Source organism: Rhinolophus ferrumequinum, chromosome 10 (genome assembly GCF_004115265.2).
Source record: "Rhinolophus ferrumequinum isolate MPI-CBG mRhiFer1 chromosome 10, mRhiFer1_v1.p, whole genome shotgun sequence".
Taxonomy (NCBI): domain Eukaryota; kingdom Metazoa; phylum Chordata; class Mammalia; order Chiroptera; family Rhinolophidae; genus Rhinolophus; species Rhinolophus ferrumequinum.
Window position 1 is genome coordinate 73999285 of NC_046293.1, and position 18077 is coordinate 74017361.

The 18077-nt window shown below is 34.1% G+C and overlaps 1 protein-coding gene across 1 annotated transcript in view; it reads left to right on the plus strand.

The window, feature by feature from the left end:
• The window catches only part of PTPRQ (protein tyrosine phosphatase receptor type Q), a 196965-nt gene that overhangs the window by 13771 nt on the left and 165117 nt on the right, over positions 1-18077 (plus strand). The window contains exons 8-9 of the mRNA XM_033118569.1: positions 401-547; positions 6126-6298. Coding sequence (XP_032974460.1) covers positions 401-547; positions 6126-6298 — 320 coding nt within the window. The remainder of the gene's footprint in view (positions 1-400; positions 548-6125; positions 6299-18077) is intronic.

Genomic DNA, 18077 nt, shown 5'->3' on the forward strand with positions numbered 1-18077 from the left:
AATATATCTTTTATAGAGGATAATGAGAATATTTAGCATTTTAATTGACTAAATTTGAGTACTAAATAGAATACTATCACTGTTTTCATATTGGTAAAATCCAACGTCTTCCTTTTAACTATGTCAAAAAAAAATACCATGGTAATTGAACACGACTTTATAATTTAATAAAAGTCATTTTAAATACTGGAAGATTTTCATGTTCTTTCTGCTGTTTTAATTAAATTGACATCAATCACTACTAAGCTGAATGTTTAAAATATATTCACTTTTAAAATTGTAATAACAAGCATTAGTGCATACGTGAATGCTTAATTGCTGTCCTTGCTCTATATTTAAATGTGAGATGATCACATGCTCAATGAGAAAATAACCCACAAGTATTTTTTGCTTTTTGTAGGTCGGATTTTGGACAACAGCACAAAAGACCTTAAATTTTCATTCACTCACCTCACGCCATTTACAATGTATGATGTGTATGTTGCGGCTGAAACTAGTGCAGGGATTGGACCCAAATCAAATATTTCAGTATTCACTCCTCCAGAAGGTGAGAACATCTTTAGTGTGTTAATGAGATATTTTTGCTCTGCTCATTAATTTTTATTACATTGGTTAAATATTATATTAGAAGCTATTTGGTTTATATTTACTTAATTCATGTTGTTTCCTTACCGGATGACTACCTAATACATTCTGAACATATGTTCCTGAGAACATTAAACCCATAGCATGCTTCATAATAAGAGGGACCAAAGATGAAGGAAGGTTAGGAAACACTACATGCAGTATGAAACCTGTTAGAGAGTCACAGTGCATATTGGCAAAACCTCAAGAAATATTAACATAAACAAACACGTTTAATATTGTTTAACTCACATTATTTAATGTAGAATATATAGTTTATCACAGACTAATGTTCAGAGAAATTTATATATCCCCAATGCCTATTACACAATATGTTTATTATCAAAAGGGTATTCTAAGCAAGTAAGGAACCATGGTGGGTGCATAGTACAAATTTACTAGCAAGAACTGAAATTATTAAAACACATTTTCTTCTAAAGAAACTGTTTATTTGTATATATTAAACATCACAGTTTAAGGCTAACTGAAGTGTTTAAAAAATGTTAACCGTAACCATTTCTTAACCTATTTTCGTGGCCAACACCAAACTTGGTAAATGTCTTCGTTTCTATTTAGGGATTGTAATTATTGAGAAGAATACAATAATTTTTTTTACAGCTACATTAACACTTGAAAAAGTTTCCAGATTTTGTTTGTGTGATGGCAAACGTACAGTAACTGGTAAATTAAATACACGTGTGTACAAGACTGCCTGCCCATAAACTAAAGATTGGACATACATTCATCAGATAAATCCATTCAAGTATTTGACCATTAGAGGGCAGCAGCTATTAGGGAATTTTGTATTTCTCCCCTTTGAAGAACAATTAAACCTTGATAATATTTTTCTGTTGAAAGAACTTAAATTTTATATCAATTTCAAATGAAAATCTTAATGTGCACATAGTTTCAATACATGGATTAAGAAAGAGACGTGTACTCACAAGCAAAATGTTCTCCTTTTTTACATATTAAAATTTTTCCATTGTGTTTCTATTGGAAGAGTCTTAGCTTTGTATGTCTTTTCTGTTAGATCTTAAATTTCTCCCCATCTCTAAAAACTGCTCTGAAACTTTTTCAAGAAAGCCAGACAGATTTCTGGATAGCTGTCCAGCACAGCGGAGTGACCTAACCCTCATCAGACTGGAGTCCTTGAGTGTGGTCACAATAACATTTTCTCAACCAACCTAGTTGACCAACTAATTTCTATTTTTATGTTATACAATTAAATAAATTCAGAATTTTTGTCATCTTTCAAGTAGAGCAATTTTGGTGATCCTACACTGAATCCACGATTTAAGATTATTGTTTCATTGTCATCTTTCCTGGCTTACAGCATTTGACAAAATAGAGAAATAGATAATACATTGCTGCATGCATTGCCATGTTGTTTATTTTGGATATCATTTAAACATTCATTTCCCTTTCTTTGTTTCTGCATTTCTTATTCACAAAAAAAAATCAGTCAGGTCTTAAGGACATATATTTCAATACAGTTGATGTGCATTTTTTATACCATATTATTTTGAATAGATGACTCTGTTTGCCCTGTATATTTTATCCTGAGCTTTATTTTACTATCTTCCTGAGCTACTTACATATAGACCATTGGCTCTAAGGAGGGACAGTTAGCAATAGGTGGGCTCCACTAAGGGCAGGCGTGGCATGGTTCTTCCATCGGCATGGCAACCTTCCTCTATGGAGTTCTTGGGGGATAGGTCAGACCCAGGAAGGGCTTCACTCTGGCAAGTGCAGTGAATGTAACTTTCTACTTCTGACAATGCTAATTAAACCTGGTTTCATTAATTAAAACTTTGTAATATAGGAATCTTTAAACACTATGAGAATACTCTAATAACTCATTATATACTTTCAATGAAAATCGTATCTTAATTTTAGATTATTCTTTTTCATTTATTAATATAACAGGGTTCTTGGCATTCTAATTAAGTTTGCTCTATTTTTTCCCCCATATTTAAAAATAGACTATAATCTGTTTAAAAATTCATTAGGATACGCTTTTAAATTAATAATGTCCTTTAAAACAAGTGGGGTTCTAATAAATCTCCAGATATCACAGAAATATGTTGAATTGACCTCTTATAAAAAATAATATGTGCTATTACATTATATTGGGGCTGATTTCGTTAGCAATGAGAATGTTATGATCCATAGTGTACTTTGATAATCAAAAAAATCATCATCTTGTTATAGCACTTCTCCTGTATATTTCATAAGATTCATACGTACCCTTACTATTTTACTGAGCAGATTTTTACATAGGTATGAAAAAGAGATGATATTGGGGGGAAAACCATAATTTAATAATCTCTAATGTTACAAGAGTCATAGAGTTACCTATTTCAAAATGAGACCCTGCTGCGGAATATAACATAGGCAACAGCATTTTCTTATTTGTATGGGGCTAAAAAAACCTTAAGTGAACTTTGTTTTTTCAATATTCCCTAATAACTTTTCTGTCACTAGTGTCATATATCTTATAAGGAGGTTAGCATCATTTCTTAAAAGCAAACAAAGTATTGAAATCCATGTTTACTTTCCCATAAATAGACTATAGAAGTGAAGCTTTTTGTCTTCAGTGATTTCAACTTGCTACTTTCTACAAATGGTAGTAAAATCTTTGTAGGGAAATTACTGAGGGACTGTCAACTTTGTGTTTTTCAGGATTCTCAATGATTTTTATTTTTCAATAGATTTTTTTCAAAATGTACTTCTAATGGAAGTTTCATTTGCTCAATTTTGGCAAAAATTATTTTAATGTATTTTCTTTACCCAAGTGCCATTTGTCTCCATTTTATATTTTTTATTATAACAGTTTTTCATTTGAAAACTTAAAATCATTTGAAATACTTTTTACCAATCATATGTCCACTGTTTCTCATTTTTAGTATAATGTATAGATACATTGACTTGAGAATGATTTTTTAGGTAGTTCTGTCGACAACACCTTCAGAAGTGATGCTGAACCATGAATAATTGCCTTGTGTGTTTGATTTTCTTTAGTTAATTTGGTATCAATATTAAAGGAGTTTGATCTAATCCACACTTCTCTGGTTTCCCCATAAGAATGCGTGGTGTAAGAGATCAAGTATCTTTCTAAAGATAAGATACAATGCTGTCTACTCTATTTCCTTTATGCCCTAAGCTTTTTCTTTTTTTATAAGAAAAAAAAAGAGATAGGTTTACAGTTATATAAGTTTGGGGGTACATTTTTAGGATAATATAGAAACATTCTTTTCTTGAATCATAATTTTAGGCATTAGTGCCATGGGGCAATACTTATTAAGTTATATAAAAAGTGTATCATAAATTAGAAGATAAAAAACTGTCTGCTAATAGTCTTAAGGATGGCTAAGAGACAGTAAAATATATGTCTTTTTTGGCTGTACTGCATAGTTTTGGGTTTCCTACTACATTAATGTGTTACATAAAATGAAACTGACCATTTCACTTATTTTCTAAGCAGGCAGGGTTTAGTTGCCCTATTAATCTGATCAATGTAGTCATTAAATTGGCTTCTTCAGTGGAGGTTCAACATGAGTTCAAATTAAATAGAAAAATGCCAGAGCTCTTCTCTGATTTATGCTATGCAGTACCGGCTAAGGGTTCATCTACATAGCAACCTCAAAATAAAATGTAAAAGAAAGGTGGAATGGGAGCATTGCTATTTAAATGACCAAGTTATTTTCACACTTCAGAATCAATTGGAAAGTTCCTCCACCCTTGAAAAACGTGTATTAGTAAACACGATGATAGAAACACAGGCTCAGGGACAACATATGTTAATGAAATAAAAAATGTACTAGCGCTGGCCTGTGCACAATGCCTTATCTGTTTTATTTCTCCCTCTATTCTAAAGTGCCAAGAACAGTAACCATATGATGAGGGCTCAGTCTGTTGAACGATGAATGAATGAATCAATAATTGTGGGGTCCTAGCCTAGAGCTCTTCCACCTTCCTTCAAAAGTCAAACTGCTTTCCCTTCAGATTGGAACTCCTGTGGGGTGATCAATCTAAAGAGTTATTCTTCTGTATAGAGATATACCAAGGGTTTTAGAAAAGAGGATTCGAAAATTAGCCAATTAACTGTGTGCATGTCCATGTTGTGTTTATTTCCCAGTTCTGAGCACAGGATTTACCCACACTGGACACTAGAATCTTGATTGCAATAATCAAGTAAGGTGCTCTTTGGCCAGAATGACTTACTCATACATCCAGCCATTAACTATTCAAAACATTTAGAACTATTTATGTTCTTACAATATCTAGGGGGCTTTTAAAGTGGTTACTTCATAGAGACAAAGGAAAAACAACTCTTAATCTATTGGATAAAAACACTGTACAGTTTACTACACGAATAACTGAAGCATAATTATTTTTACCAATTATAAACATTACATATGGGAGTTGGGACATTAATTTTCAATTCCTTTCTGTTATCTTAAAAGGCAACAGGCTCATTCTGCGTTTATGTTATGTCCCTAATGTATCTCTCTTCTAAGTGGAATTTTCTAAACCTATACTAATGTGAAATACATCTGCTTAGAGAAATGAATTTAATGTGTTACCATCCTGACCATAAGGGACAATATTCTTATGTCGTATTTTTCTTTCTTTAACCAATATTTTATAAATTCTCTTGAATCATTTGTTTTTTACAGTAACCTGCATAGTAATAGGAACAATATGACTATACCCATTTTATAGATAAGGAAACTGAGGATGAAGGGATGAATTGTTTATTCATAATCATATATCGAGCTATAAACAAAAGGTGGATAAAAGCCCAGGGCATGTTTATTCTTGATCCATTAGTTCTGGACACTGGGAGGTTTCCTAGATGTTGCTCTTGGTGACTTTATATCTAGAATTTGTTTATGTCCTTGGTGTTTTATCTTAAACCAGTTGTTAATTTGTCCCTGTTTTTCTTTACTGAAAAGAATAAGGGTACTTAAAATTTGAGATTCACATAATTAATTTGTAAAATCAGATATAAATTAATCAACTCTTCAAACAATCTCATTTAATAATTTAAAAGTTTCCCTAATTAAATTTCATTGCATTCAAAGTCTTCTAGATATTATTTTTTGATATGCTATTAAAATTTTTATAAAGGCTTCAAGATTTCTACTGGGCATTAATCATCCATAACAGCTTTCTCTCAGAAGTTATTTTTATTAATGAATTTGTTTCAAACGAATGTTATGACATTTTGATTTGGGATAATTATTCCATTATCGTATTTCTTGTTTTCTTGTTTGAAAACAATGTGTAGAAATTTAACTTTAAATACCCACGTATATAAAGAATCTTATACATGTTTAATTATTAATAAATTAGTAAATTGTTTTAGGTTAATTTCTAATAGAATTTGTTACAGAACTTAAATCATAAGCTAGGAATTTAGGGAATTTTTTAAAAATCGAAAATATATTTTAGTATTTTCCCCTCCTTATTTTTATTTTTACTTTTATTTTTAGTTCCAGGTGCAATATTTGATTTGCAACTTGCAGAAGTAGAAGCCACACGAATAAGAATTACTTGGAAGAAACCACGGCAACCAAATGGAATCATTAACCAATATCGAGTCAAAGTGCTAGTTTCAGAGACAGGAGTAATTTTGGAAAATACTCTGCTTATAGGAAAAGAAGAGGTATTGCATCTTTATTTTACATCTTAGCAAACCCTTTCTACTTTGTTCTGGCACTGATAACTTGGAAGATTTGCCAGCACTAAAAATAATTTGACAAGGTTTATAATAGAATGTGAAGAAATTTGGGCTTTGTTGATAATATAGCTGGATCATATTTCATTTTTAGGTCATATATTATTAGTTAAGTGCTATTATTGTTTTTCAGCATATGAAAAATGTTAATTGAACAATTAAGCAGGACTAAAGGTTCTTCCATACGTGAATATTATTATGGTGATTAAGGTAATGAATTGTTTGGAAACTCCTATTATGATTTAAATACTTCTTCTAAGGTTGTGCTTGCAATTTGGAACAATTGCTAATAAAAAGCACAGTAATTTTAGAAGCTGTTGTTATCAAATGATTAAGTCTGTTTAGTCTTAGGAAGCTAAATTTCTCAGAGCTGCCTTATTAAAAAAAACAAAGTACCTTTTATTAAATAAATCAAATAACCAAATAAAAGGGATAAAGTCAATTCATAGACATAAAATAAGAGGACAATGTTTTTGATTCTATTCACACTGGAAGTCTTCTTTCCCTCTGTTTCTGTTAGAAAGTACAGGCAACACTGATTTCCCTTCACTGTTTTCATTCACCTCATCCAGCCAGCTGTTTACCTGAAAGGACTGCTAAGCCTCCAGACTTGTCAAATCAGATATTGCCTGCTTCTGGGCACACAAAGAATAAATGTACTTAGGACCAGTGAGTACAGCTGGAGGACTAGCTGGGAGGCGCTACCTGATGGTTATTCAGCAATAGGCTTCCACTATTTTGTTCAAAATCACTGCTTCTTCTAATTGTGCTGTTATCTTTCCCACATACATTGTTCACTCTATTTCTATTCTCAGCCTTCCTTTGTTTATGGTATCTGTTTGAAAGTTGACCTTACTATATGCTCAATGCACTCTGGCCACCTAGGACTAATTACTCCAACTTGTTCACCATCTCCAGACTAGGGTTACGTTTTAATCCTATGTTGACTCCTTTCTTTTGTGCGAAAGATGTTGAGATATGCTTTCTCTAATACTCAGGCAAAGGGCAAAAGCTTAACTCTTTGCTCCTGCTGAGAGGTCTTAGATACTTAGTGTTTTTAGGACTAGTTGACAGGTCTCCCACATCTGCTAATGACACCTACTGAATGGCCAGATACACCTGTATTTCTCTTGAAGCGAAGAGGTTCTGGACGGGCTTCTCTATGATTCTGCCTCTGTCTATATGCTCTGCAATCCCTATGAACATGAGCTTTGGAACCACATAGATCTGGGTTTATATACTAATTTGGTCACTGACTGGGCTGTGTAACAGAGAGGTAAACGAGTACAGACCTCGGAGACTCAATGCTTGGGTTTAAACCTTGGTTTTGCCTTTCCTGGTTATTTAACCTTGGGAAAATTGGTGGGGCTTGTCTGAACTTCAGCTTCCTCTTCTTTAAGACAGGCATTATAAGAGTCCCTAAAACAAATGATTGGTAAAGAGGATTTAATGGATTAATATGTTTAAAGAACTTAGAACTGTACCTGGCATGTAGTAAGTGTTGTGATAAATAACTGATCGGTTATGATTATTAATCATGGCATTGGACCATTCACCTTGGTTGGTACTCAGTATTAGTTTCCTTCTCCTCCCTTAATAAAAGGAAACCTTATATTTCTCTCTATGTTTGTGATGGTATCTTTCTTCATTAGATCAGGCCCATTACTGATATTTCTGCTTTCTCTTGCGACTGGTGTTTGGGCTCTCCTTTCAGGTAGTTGATGTGGGGAGACAGACATGGCAGAGGCTCTAAATCCAAATGAACAGGGATCCTTGCCCTGACTCTGCACTGTTCTAGCTCTGTGACCTCAGACAAATCAACTTTTGGAGGTTTGGTACCCTCATTTTTAAAGTGGGGCTTATATATACCCACCTTCCAGGGTATGGGATACATGAGCTAACAGATAAAGCCTCTGGCTTTGTGTATTCATTTATTATCCTTTTCATTGACCTTGGTACCTTTCTCAGGATAAGGACTTTTTTCTTCCATTCGCTCTTTAAAATTTTATTTTAATTTTTATTTATTTTATTTATTTTTAATCGATTAAATTTATTGGGGTGACATTAGTTAGTAAAATTATGTAGGCTTCAAGTTATATTTCTATAATACATGATGTATATATTGCATTGTGTTCGCCACCCAGAGTCAGTTCTTCCTTCAACATATATTTGATCACTTTTTCCCTCTCCTACCTTCCCCCTTCCTCCTTACTCTCTGGTAACCTCTAAACTATTGTCTGTATCTATGATTTTTAAATTTCTTTGTCTTGTTTGTTTGTTACTTTCAGTTTTATATCCCACATATGAGTGAAGTCATGTGGTTCTTGACTTCTGTCTGTTTATTTTGTTTAGCGTGATAATCTCAAGATCCATCCATGTTGTCGCAAATGGAAGTATTTCATCTTTTCTTATGGCCAAGTAATATTCCATTGTGTATATGTATCACATCTTCTTTATCCAGTCATGTATCCAAGGACACTTTTGTTGTCTGTGTCTTGGCCTCTGTGAATAATGCTGCAATGAACATAGGGGTATATATATCTTTACAGATAAATGTTTTCAGATTTTTGGGGTAGATAACCAAATAAGGGATTGCTGGATGCTATGGTAATTCTATTCTTAATTTTTTGAGGAACTGCCGTACTATTTTCCATAGTGGCTGTACTAATTTACATTTCTACCAGCAGTGTATGAGGGTTCCTTTTTCTCCATAACCTCTCCAACACTTGTTATTATTTGTCTTGTTGATAATAGCCATGCTAACAGGTATGAGGTTGTATCACATTGTGGTTTTGATTTACATTTCCCTAATAGCTAGTGAAGTTGAGCGTTTTTTCATTTATCTGTTGGCTGTTTGTATGTCTTCTTGGGAAAAGTGTCTGTTCAGGTCCTCTGCCCCTTTTTTAATTGGACTGTTTGTTTGTTTGTTTTTTGTTGTTGTTGTATGAGTTTGTATGAGTTGTATGAGTTTTTTTTATATATATATTTTGAATATTTGCCCCTTATTAGAGGAGTTGTTTGAAATAGATTGGTGCAAAATTAATTGTGGTTTTTGCAATTATTTTTAACCTTTTAAAGCACAATTACTTTTGCACCAACCTAATATCTTCTCCCATTTGGTTGGTTGTCTCTTTGTTTTGTCAATAGTTTCTTTTGCTGTGCAGGTTTTTAGTTTGATATAGTTTCATTCATTTATTTTTCCTTTTACTTCTCTTGCCTTTGAAGTCAAATTCACAAAATATCTGAATCCAAGGTCCTTAAATTTAGTATGTATGCTTTTTTCTATGCAATTTATTGTTTCAGGTTTTATATTTAGGTCTTTGATCGATTTTCAGTCAATTTTGGTATACGGTGACAGATAGCAGTCTGGTTTCATTATTTTGCACAAGACTTTCCAATTTTCCCAGCACCATTTATTAAAGAGGATTTTTTTCTCCGTTGTATGTTTTTGGCTCCTTTGTCGAAAATTATCTGTCATTATATATGTGGGTTTATTTCTGGGTTTCCAATTCTATTCCATTGGTCTATGTGTTTGTTTTTCAGCCAATGCCATGCTGTTTTGATTATTGTCATTTTGTAGTACAAATTGAAGTCAGTAGTGTCATACCAGCCTTCTTATTTTTTCTTAGGATTGTTTTGGCTGTTTAGGGTCTTTTGTGATTCCATACAAATCTGATGATTTTTTGTTTTATTTCTTTAAAATATGCCATTGGGATTTTAATGGCATATTAAATTGGCATTAAATCTGTGTATTGCTTTGGGTGATATGGCCTTTTTAACTATGTTGATTCTTCCAATCCATGAACATGGAATATCTTTCCATTTTTTGTGTCTTCTTCAATTTCTTTTAATAAATGTCTTACAGTTTTCGGTATATAGGTCCTTCACATCCTTTGTTAAATTTATTCCTAGGTATTTTACTTTATTAGTTACAATTACAAAAGGAATTTTTTTTTCATTTCTTTTTCTGGAATTTCATTGTTAGTATATAGGAATGCTATGGATTTTTGTACATTGATTTTGTATCCTGCAATTTTACTGTATTTGTTTACTGTTTCTAATTTTTTTTTTTTTTGGTGGAGTTGTTAGGGTTTTCTGTGTAAAGAATCATGTCATCTGCAAAAAGTGACAATTTAATTTTTTCATTCCCAATTTGGATGCCTTTTATTTATTTCTGTTACCTGATTGCTCTGGCTAGGACTTCCAATACTATGTTGAATAGTGGTGGTGATGGGGGCATTCCGTCTTGTTCCTGATTTTAGAGGAAAAGCTTTCAGTGTTTCACCATTAAGTATGATTTTAACTGAGAGTTTGTCATATATGGCCTTTATTATTTTGAGGTACTTTCCTTTTATGCCTATTTTATTACTTGTTTTAATCATGAGTGGATGTTGTATCTTGTCAAATGCTTTTTCTGCATCTAGTGATATAATCATATGAATTTCATCCTTTTATTTGTTTTTTTTTGGTGTATCACATTGATTAATTTGCATATGTTGAACAATCCTTGTGCTCCTGGGATGAACCCCACTCTATCATGATGTATAATCTTTTTAATGCATTGTTGTAATCGATTTGCCAGTATTTTGTTTAGGATATTTGCTTCTGTATTCATCAGAGATATTGGTCTGTAGTTTTCTTTTTTTGTGTTATCTTTACCAGTTTTGGATATCAGGGTAATGTTGGCCTCATAAAATCAGTTAGGAAGTATTACCTCTTCTTCAATTTTTTGGAAGAGTTTGAGGAAGACAGGTATTAAATCATCTTTGAATGTTTAGGTAGAATTCACTAGTGAAGCCATCTGATCCTAGATATTTGCTTTTAGGGAGGTTTTGGATGATTGTTTCAATTTCCTTACTGTTGAATGGTCTATTTAGATTTTCCAGTTCTTTGTGATTCCACCTTGGAAGGTTACATATATTGATATAAATTTCCCTCTTAATACTGCTTTTACAGTATCTCAATTATTTTGATATGATGTATTTTCATTCTCATTTCTTTTTATGTATCTTTTGATCTGCCCTTTTATTTATTCTTTGACCCAGTCATTCTTTAGTAGCATGTTGTTTAATCACCACTTATTTGTGGGATTTTTGCTCCTTTTTTTTTTTTTTGCAGTTGATCTCCAATTTCAAAGCACTGTGGTTGGAAAATATGTTTGGTATGATTTCAGTCTTCTTAAATTTGTTTAGGTTAGTTTTGTGTCTCAACATGTTGTATATCCTTGAGAATGTTCCATGTGCACTAGAAAAGAATGTATAGTCTGGTGTTCAAGGATGAAAGGCTCTGTAAAGGTCAATTATATCCATGTGGTCTAATGTGTCATTTAAGGCTGATACTTCGTTTGATTTTTCTGTTTGGATGATCTGTCTCAAACTGTTAGTTTCCCCATTATAATTGTGTTTTTGTCAGTTTCTCACTTTAGTTCAGGTTGTATATATACTTTGGTGTTTCCTGATTGGAAGCATATACAGAGGGTGCAAAAAAAATGTATACACATTTTAAGAAAGGAAAAAGCTATTAAGACTTTAATAGTCAATATATACCAATAACAAAAAATGAATACAAGTCACATTTGACTTCTGCAGTTACACGAGGTGTTCAAAGTGGTTACCATCAGTGTCTAGACACTTCTGATTATGTGAACTACTGCTTAAGCAACGTAGACAAAAGTGTCCACTTGTATACATTTTTTTCACACCCCCAGTTTACTTATAAGTGTTATCTCTTCTTGTTGTATTGTCCCCTTTATTATTATAAGATGTCCTTCTTAGTCTCTTTTTACCTTTTTTATCCTGCAGTCAGTTTCATCAGATTTAAGTATGACTATACTCATTTTTCTGTGGATGCCATTTGCTTGGAGTATCGTTTTCCACCCTGTCACTTTGAATCTATATTTGTCCTTGCAGCTGAGATTGTTTCTTGAATGCAGCATATGGATAAATTTTATTTTTTGATCCAATTTGCTGCTCCATGCCCTTTTATTGGTGATTTCAATCCATTTACATTTAGGGTGATTATTGATATATGAGAATTTCCTATAACCACTTTAGTTTTTGTTTTCTGGTAGTTGGTGTCTCCATTGTTTCTTTGCCTTTGTGTTTCTGTTTGTTATTTTTATTTGGTGGTATTCTAAGATTTTTTCCTGTTTCCGTTTTTTTTTTTTTTTTTTTTTTTTTAATGTTATGAGTCTCAGTTCTGGATTTCTTTTCAGTTATTTCCATAAGTTTATGTAAAAGAAAGTTTCATATATACAGTAGTTCTTTTTCTTCAGCATGCGTCTTATCTCCATTCCCCTTTGCAAATTCAGACTTTTACCTTCTCCCCTTTTATGTTTTCGTTGTCACAAATTATCCCTATTTATATTGTCAGTTGATTTCTGAGTTGCAATAGCCGATTGTCTTCTTCTTCTCCTTTTTCTTCTTTTATGTTTTTATCTTTTTTACCCTTATGTTATGTTTAGTGTATCGTGCTCAATGCGTAGGGGTTGCCTTTTCCTGCTTCTGTCTGTTAGCAATCTTACACATAATTTTGTGTCCTCTTGTCTTTTTTTCTGGTAGAGTGATCTTCAGTATTTCTTGTAATGCAGGCCTTGTGGTGGAAAATTCCCTCCCCTTCTGTATATCTGGAAAATTCTTTATTCCTCCTTTATATCTAAAGAATAACTTTGATGGATATATTATCCTTGGCTGGTAATTTCTCTCTTTCAATATTTGAATATTTGATTCTACTCTGTCCTGGCTTGTAAAGTTTCTGCTGAAAAATCTGATGATAATCTAATAGGCTTTCCTTTGTAGGTTACCATCTCCTTTTCCTTGGCTGCCTTGAGAATTCTTACTTTGTCATTAATTGTTGACAGTTTCAATATAATGTGCCATGGAGAAGGCCTACTAGGATTGAGGAAATTAGGTGTTCTGTTTGCTTCTTGGATTTGAGGATCCAGTTCTTTCCATAGGTTTGGGAAGTTCTTGTCAACTATTTGTTTGAATAGGCTCTCTTCCTTTCTCCCTCTCTTCCCCTTCCAACATTACTCTTTCTGATGGAGTTGGACAGTTCTTGTGGAGTTGTTTCATTTCTTTTAACTCTCAAGTCTCTCTCTTCTTCCATCTGCGTCATTTGCAGATTTCTATCTTCAATATCACCAATTCTTTCCTCCACCTGGTCAGCTCTATTTCAGTTCTCATTTCTTTTATTGAGTTCTTCAGCTCCAGAATTTCTATTTGGTTCTTTTTAAAAATTCCAGTCTCTTTTGTAAGATATTCATTTTGTTCATTGATTTTATTTCTGAGTTCATTAAACTGTTTATCTGAGATTTTTTTGCATCTTGTTGAGTATTTTCAGAAATGCAGTCATGAATTCTCTGAAATCATTTAAGTTACATATTTCCATGTCTTTAAGTTTATTTTCTGGAGATTTTTCATTTTCTTTCTGAGCTGCCTTGTTACCTTGGTTATTCATGGTAACTGATGAATTATTTGTCTTCCTGGGAACCTATGGGAATGAATTCTGCAGCTAGTTAATATGAAAAGGTATTTCTTTTCTTATATTTTCTAATAAGTAGTGTTTTATTTTCTCTTGCCCTGTTCTAGCTTCTCATGGTGGACGATTTCCTGGGGAGGTGGGTGTCTCCAGTATCAAGTTTGCCTCTGTCTTGGGGCACCACCTCCATGGGAGGATGTGGTGGGCAATGGGGTTCTGAGACCCTGAAATCCCTGTGCTACCCATGCAGCAGATGCAAAACTATGCATCTCAGCAGCTCTGAGTGCCCGCACTGGGATCAGCTGCTAAAGGTGGGGGCAGGGTGGGCTGGGAGAGGTGGCTGATCAGTTTGTTTTTGTTCTCCTCTGTGTAATGGCTGTTGCCAGACCATGGCTGCCTAACCCCATTTAGTTCCTCCCTTGTCACTGGGATTAGCTGCAGTGTGTGTCTGCGGCTCAGGAACTATCTCTCCAGTTTTCAGGGCTGTAGATATTCTCCTCTTTAATCCAATACTGGTACCATTGTTTTTCTGGAGCCTGCTGCTAACACTGGGAGGTTGAGAGGAGGCTGCAAGGCTCTGTGGCTTTGTTTTCTGCCTGGCAGTTCGGTCTGTTAGACCACAGTTGTAGCACTTCTGTGTTAGTCTTTGCCCCCAGTTGTCTCTGCCCCGGTCACTGGTTTCAGCCGTATTATGTGCTGATCACTCAGGCAGGATTGTTCAGGGCCACAGAGAGTGCACCTGCGGTCTCACTCCTCCCTTGTCCCGGGACTACAGTGAACTCTGCACTTCTTCCTTCCCTCTTCCCCTCTTTGTCCTGACTTACGCAGATCTCTCCGATGTGTTTGTGTGTTGTATAGGGAATCCGGTGTTTAATTATAGCTGTTCAACTTTTTGTAACTTCAAGGGGAGAGATCAAAGAGGACCCCTCATGCTGCCATGTTTCTGACATCATCTCTCCATTCACTCTGAACTTCTCAAAGTGTAACCTTCATATCCACCCTGTCTCAAAAATTCTTTAAATCCTTGAAATCTTATTAAAAGTCACCAGTGACCTCCTAAGTGTCAAATACATAGTTACATATTTTCAAACATTCTCATCTTCCTGTCTCCTCCAAATCCATCTCTGTGCCCCATCCCACTCCCCAGGTTTTGACACATCTCTTTGCTCCCTAATACTTCCTCGACTTTTATATAGTGTGACTTTGCAAAATTTTGCCCTTGTACAATGAAAAATGGAGAAAATTAAAAAAACTTACCTCTCTCTTTTACAGTTTTCTAATGCCTTCTTTGAAAAGGTGTTCCAGAAGTTTCTGTTTTTAGCCATCTTGTTACTTTTTCTTTTGATGATTTCACAGTTTTAATCACTGCTTTCTATTTGCATGACTCTTTTGCTTTGTTTTCCATGATGATCTTTTTCTCTGACACTCGGCATTCCTAATTACAGCCATTTGTGGGAAGATTCTGCCAGGGCTCAACACACCTAAACTCATTCCCCATAAAACAAAATAAAAAAACCTAAATCCTTTTTGGGATAACAGGGCCAGGTTCACGATCAGAAGGAATGAGCTGGAAAGAACAGATACGATACAGAGATCCTGGGACAGTGATGGAGACCTGTGAATAGTTCCACAGTACACACAAGAAGAAACTCTGTCCAGGCAATTAATACTTTCAGGGTGTTAAGAAGGAGGCCTGAAGAGAGGCAGATTTGAAGCCTAGATATCAAATAACAGGCTTAGAATTCCCTAACCGTTTGGACTGGGCATACTAGTCCAGGGCACACACAGAGCTGTGAATTGAAGGTCTAAGTGTTTGGAAGGCTTTAGTGGCATTTTTATATGCCAGATGTTTTGCGTTTTGGAAAATGGCACCATTACCTTCTCTGTCATGAAGGTTTGAAACCTTGGGGTTACCTCTGATTTTTTGGTTATACTTGGCATTCAATAGCCACTCAATGTTAAGGTCAATTATGTGACCTATATTTCATTCCTGTGTCCCAACCATAGCTGAGAATTGCATAATCTCTCACCTAGATCATTGTTGTTATCTCACTACATTAGTTTTCTATCGTTGTATAACAATTCGCCACAAGCTTACAACAATTCACGTTTACTATCTCCCAGTTCTCTGGGTCAGAAGTCCAGATAGCTTAAACAGGTTCTCTGCACAAGTTCTCACAAGGCTGTAATCAAGGGGCTGACTGTGCTGTGTTCTCATCTGGAGGCTTGACTGGGGAAGGATCCATTTCCAGGTTCACTCAGTTTTTTGGCAGGTTTCATTTCCTTTTTGCTATAGGACTGAGGGCCTAGTTTCTATCTGGCTTGTGACTGGAGACTACCCTAACTCTAGTTCATGGAGGTCTTGCACAGTTTCTTCCGTATGGATTTTCCCAATGTGACCATTGACTTCATTAAACCAACAAGGAGAGTCTTTATAATGTAATGTAATCATGACTGTGACATCCCATCATCTTTACTTTATGCTATTGGTTAGATGTAAATCCCACGTCCCACCCAGGTAAAGAGGAGAGGATTATACAGGACCATGAACAACAGGAGGTAGGGATAATAAGGGACCACCTGAGATGCTATCCACCACACTCTCTCAGTGTACTAGTTTATATTTCATGTACTTATTAGAATAGTTTTTGTAGATTTAAGTGTATTATTTAAATTACAAAAGTAATCAAACAAGAGTTAAGAATAGTTGGGGAAGGTGGGTATGTATCTGTTTATGTAATCTAACTGTTCACTATTATAGTAGAAAGTGAATAGATACTGTCTAAAATATTATAAGTGAGTCTTGGGAGCATTTGAGATCTTGCTCCCCAACACATGCTGGCAGTTTGGCTCAAATAAACTCATAAAAATCTAAAAAAATAAAATAAAATAAGTGAGCCTTAACAGAGAAATATAGCTCCTTATTTAGTGATTTTAGACGTAAATACCACAAGAACTGAAAACACAAATGATTAAAAGTGTTACTGTGAAAAGTAAGACTGGGAGTCAGGAGATATAGACAGGGATTTTCATTGTAAATTCTTCGTCACCTCTTGATTTTTTTATAGCCATGTACATACATCATGATGATAAAACTTTAAACATATATTAAAATATATTCCTTTGCTCAACTTAATCTGATCTTATCACCATTTTTGAAAAAAAATTTTCCAGTGACCCCTCATGATTTATTTATTTATTAATAAATAGGGATTATTTAAGCAAGCTGAAATATGTCTAAGATTTTACTTTCATTATTAAACAAATATTCAAAAAATACATTAGAAAATTGAATTCTAGGGTTTGAGGACTTTTATTTCAACTACCAGACATATGTATGATTCTCATTTATACCATTCCTACTAAAGGATTGGGAATCCATCCTCTACTAAAATATTTGGTCAGCTCTGACAATAGGGCATCCATGACCACAAATGCAGCTCCTATTCAAAAAACATTAAAACATTCTTTATGGTCTCACAAGCAACTATTTATTAAGTAGCTATAAAGTTCCAGGTACCCTGAAAGATTCAGAAAATACACAGATGAATAATAAACTATCTTATTTTTTAAAAAACTATTTTAAAATGAAGTATCTGTCGTCTCATATTTACTAGTTTATTCTGTCTCTGCTCTGTAGACTGACACAGTAGATTATAGTATCTTTGAGTTTGGGACTTGGAACCAAGGAAATGTGGTTCAATCCCACCTCTGTTATCAGTAGTTTTGTGAACTTGAACTTATGACTGTAAAATGGTGATGATAATATCTATCATTTTCGGCTATGATGAAGTGATAGCGCATGGGTAAAAGTGTTTAACACTGTATTTGACACATAGTAACTTTAAATGTTAGTCTTTGAAGTAATACCAATGATACATAGTGATTTAACTTTTTATTAATTGAAGACAATTGAATCACAGTTTCCAGGTCCTTCATATATTTATTACTCTCCTGGGTATAATTTCCTGCTTGTCAATGAGCCTCTTCTTACTTTGCCGAACACGGTATTCCCTATGTAGTTTGACTAAAGCCAAATTGAACAGAATTATTTTTCTCCTTTGGTGTAGATTTCTACTTCTATCAATACAAAGAACAACATTAATTTCTTTGGGAGGCTCATTCTACTGAGACTAAAATGTGAAAAACCTTAAAGTCATATCTCTGTGGGCTGCTCTTTAGTTGAATTGCACATTCAGATTGCAGCCTGTGCTTATTCTTCTAGTAG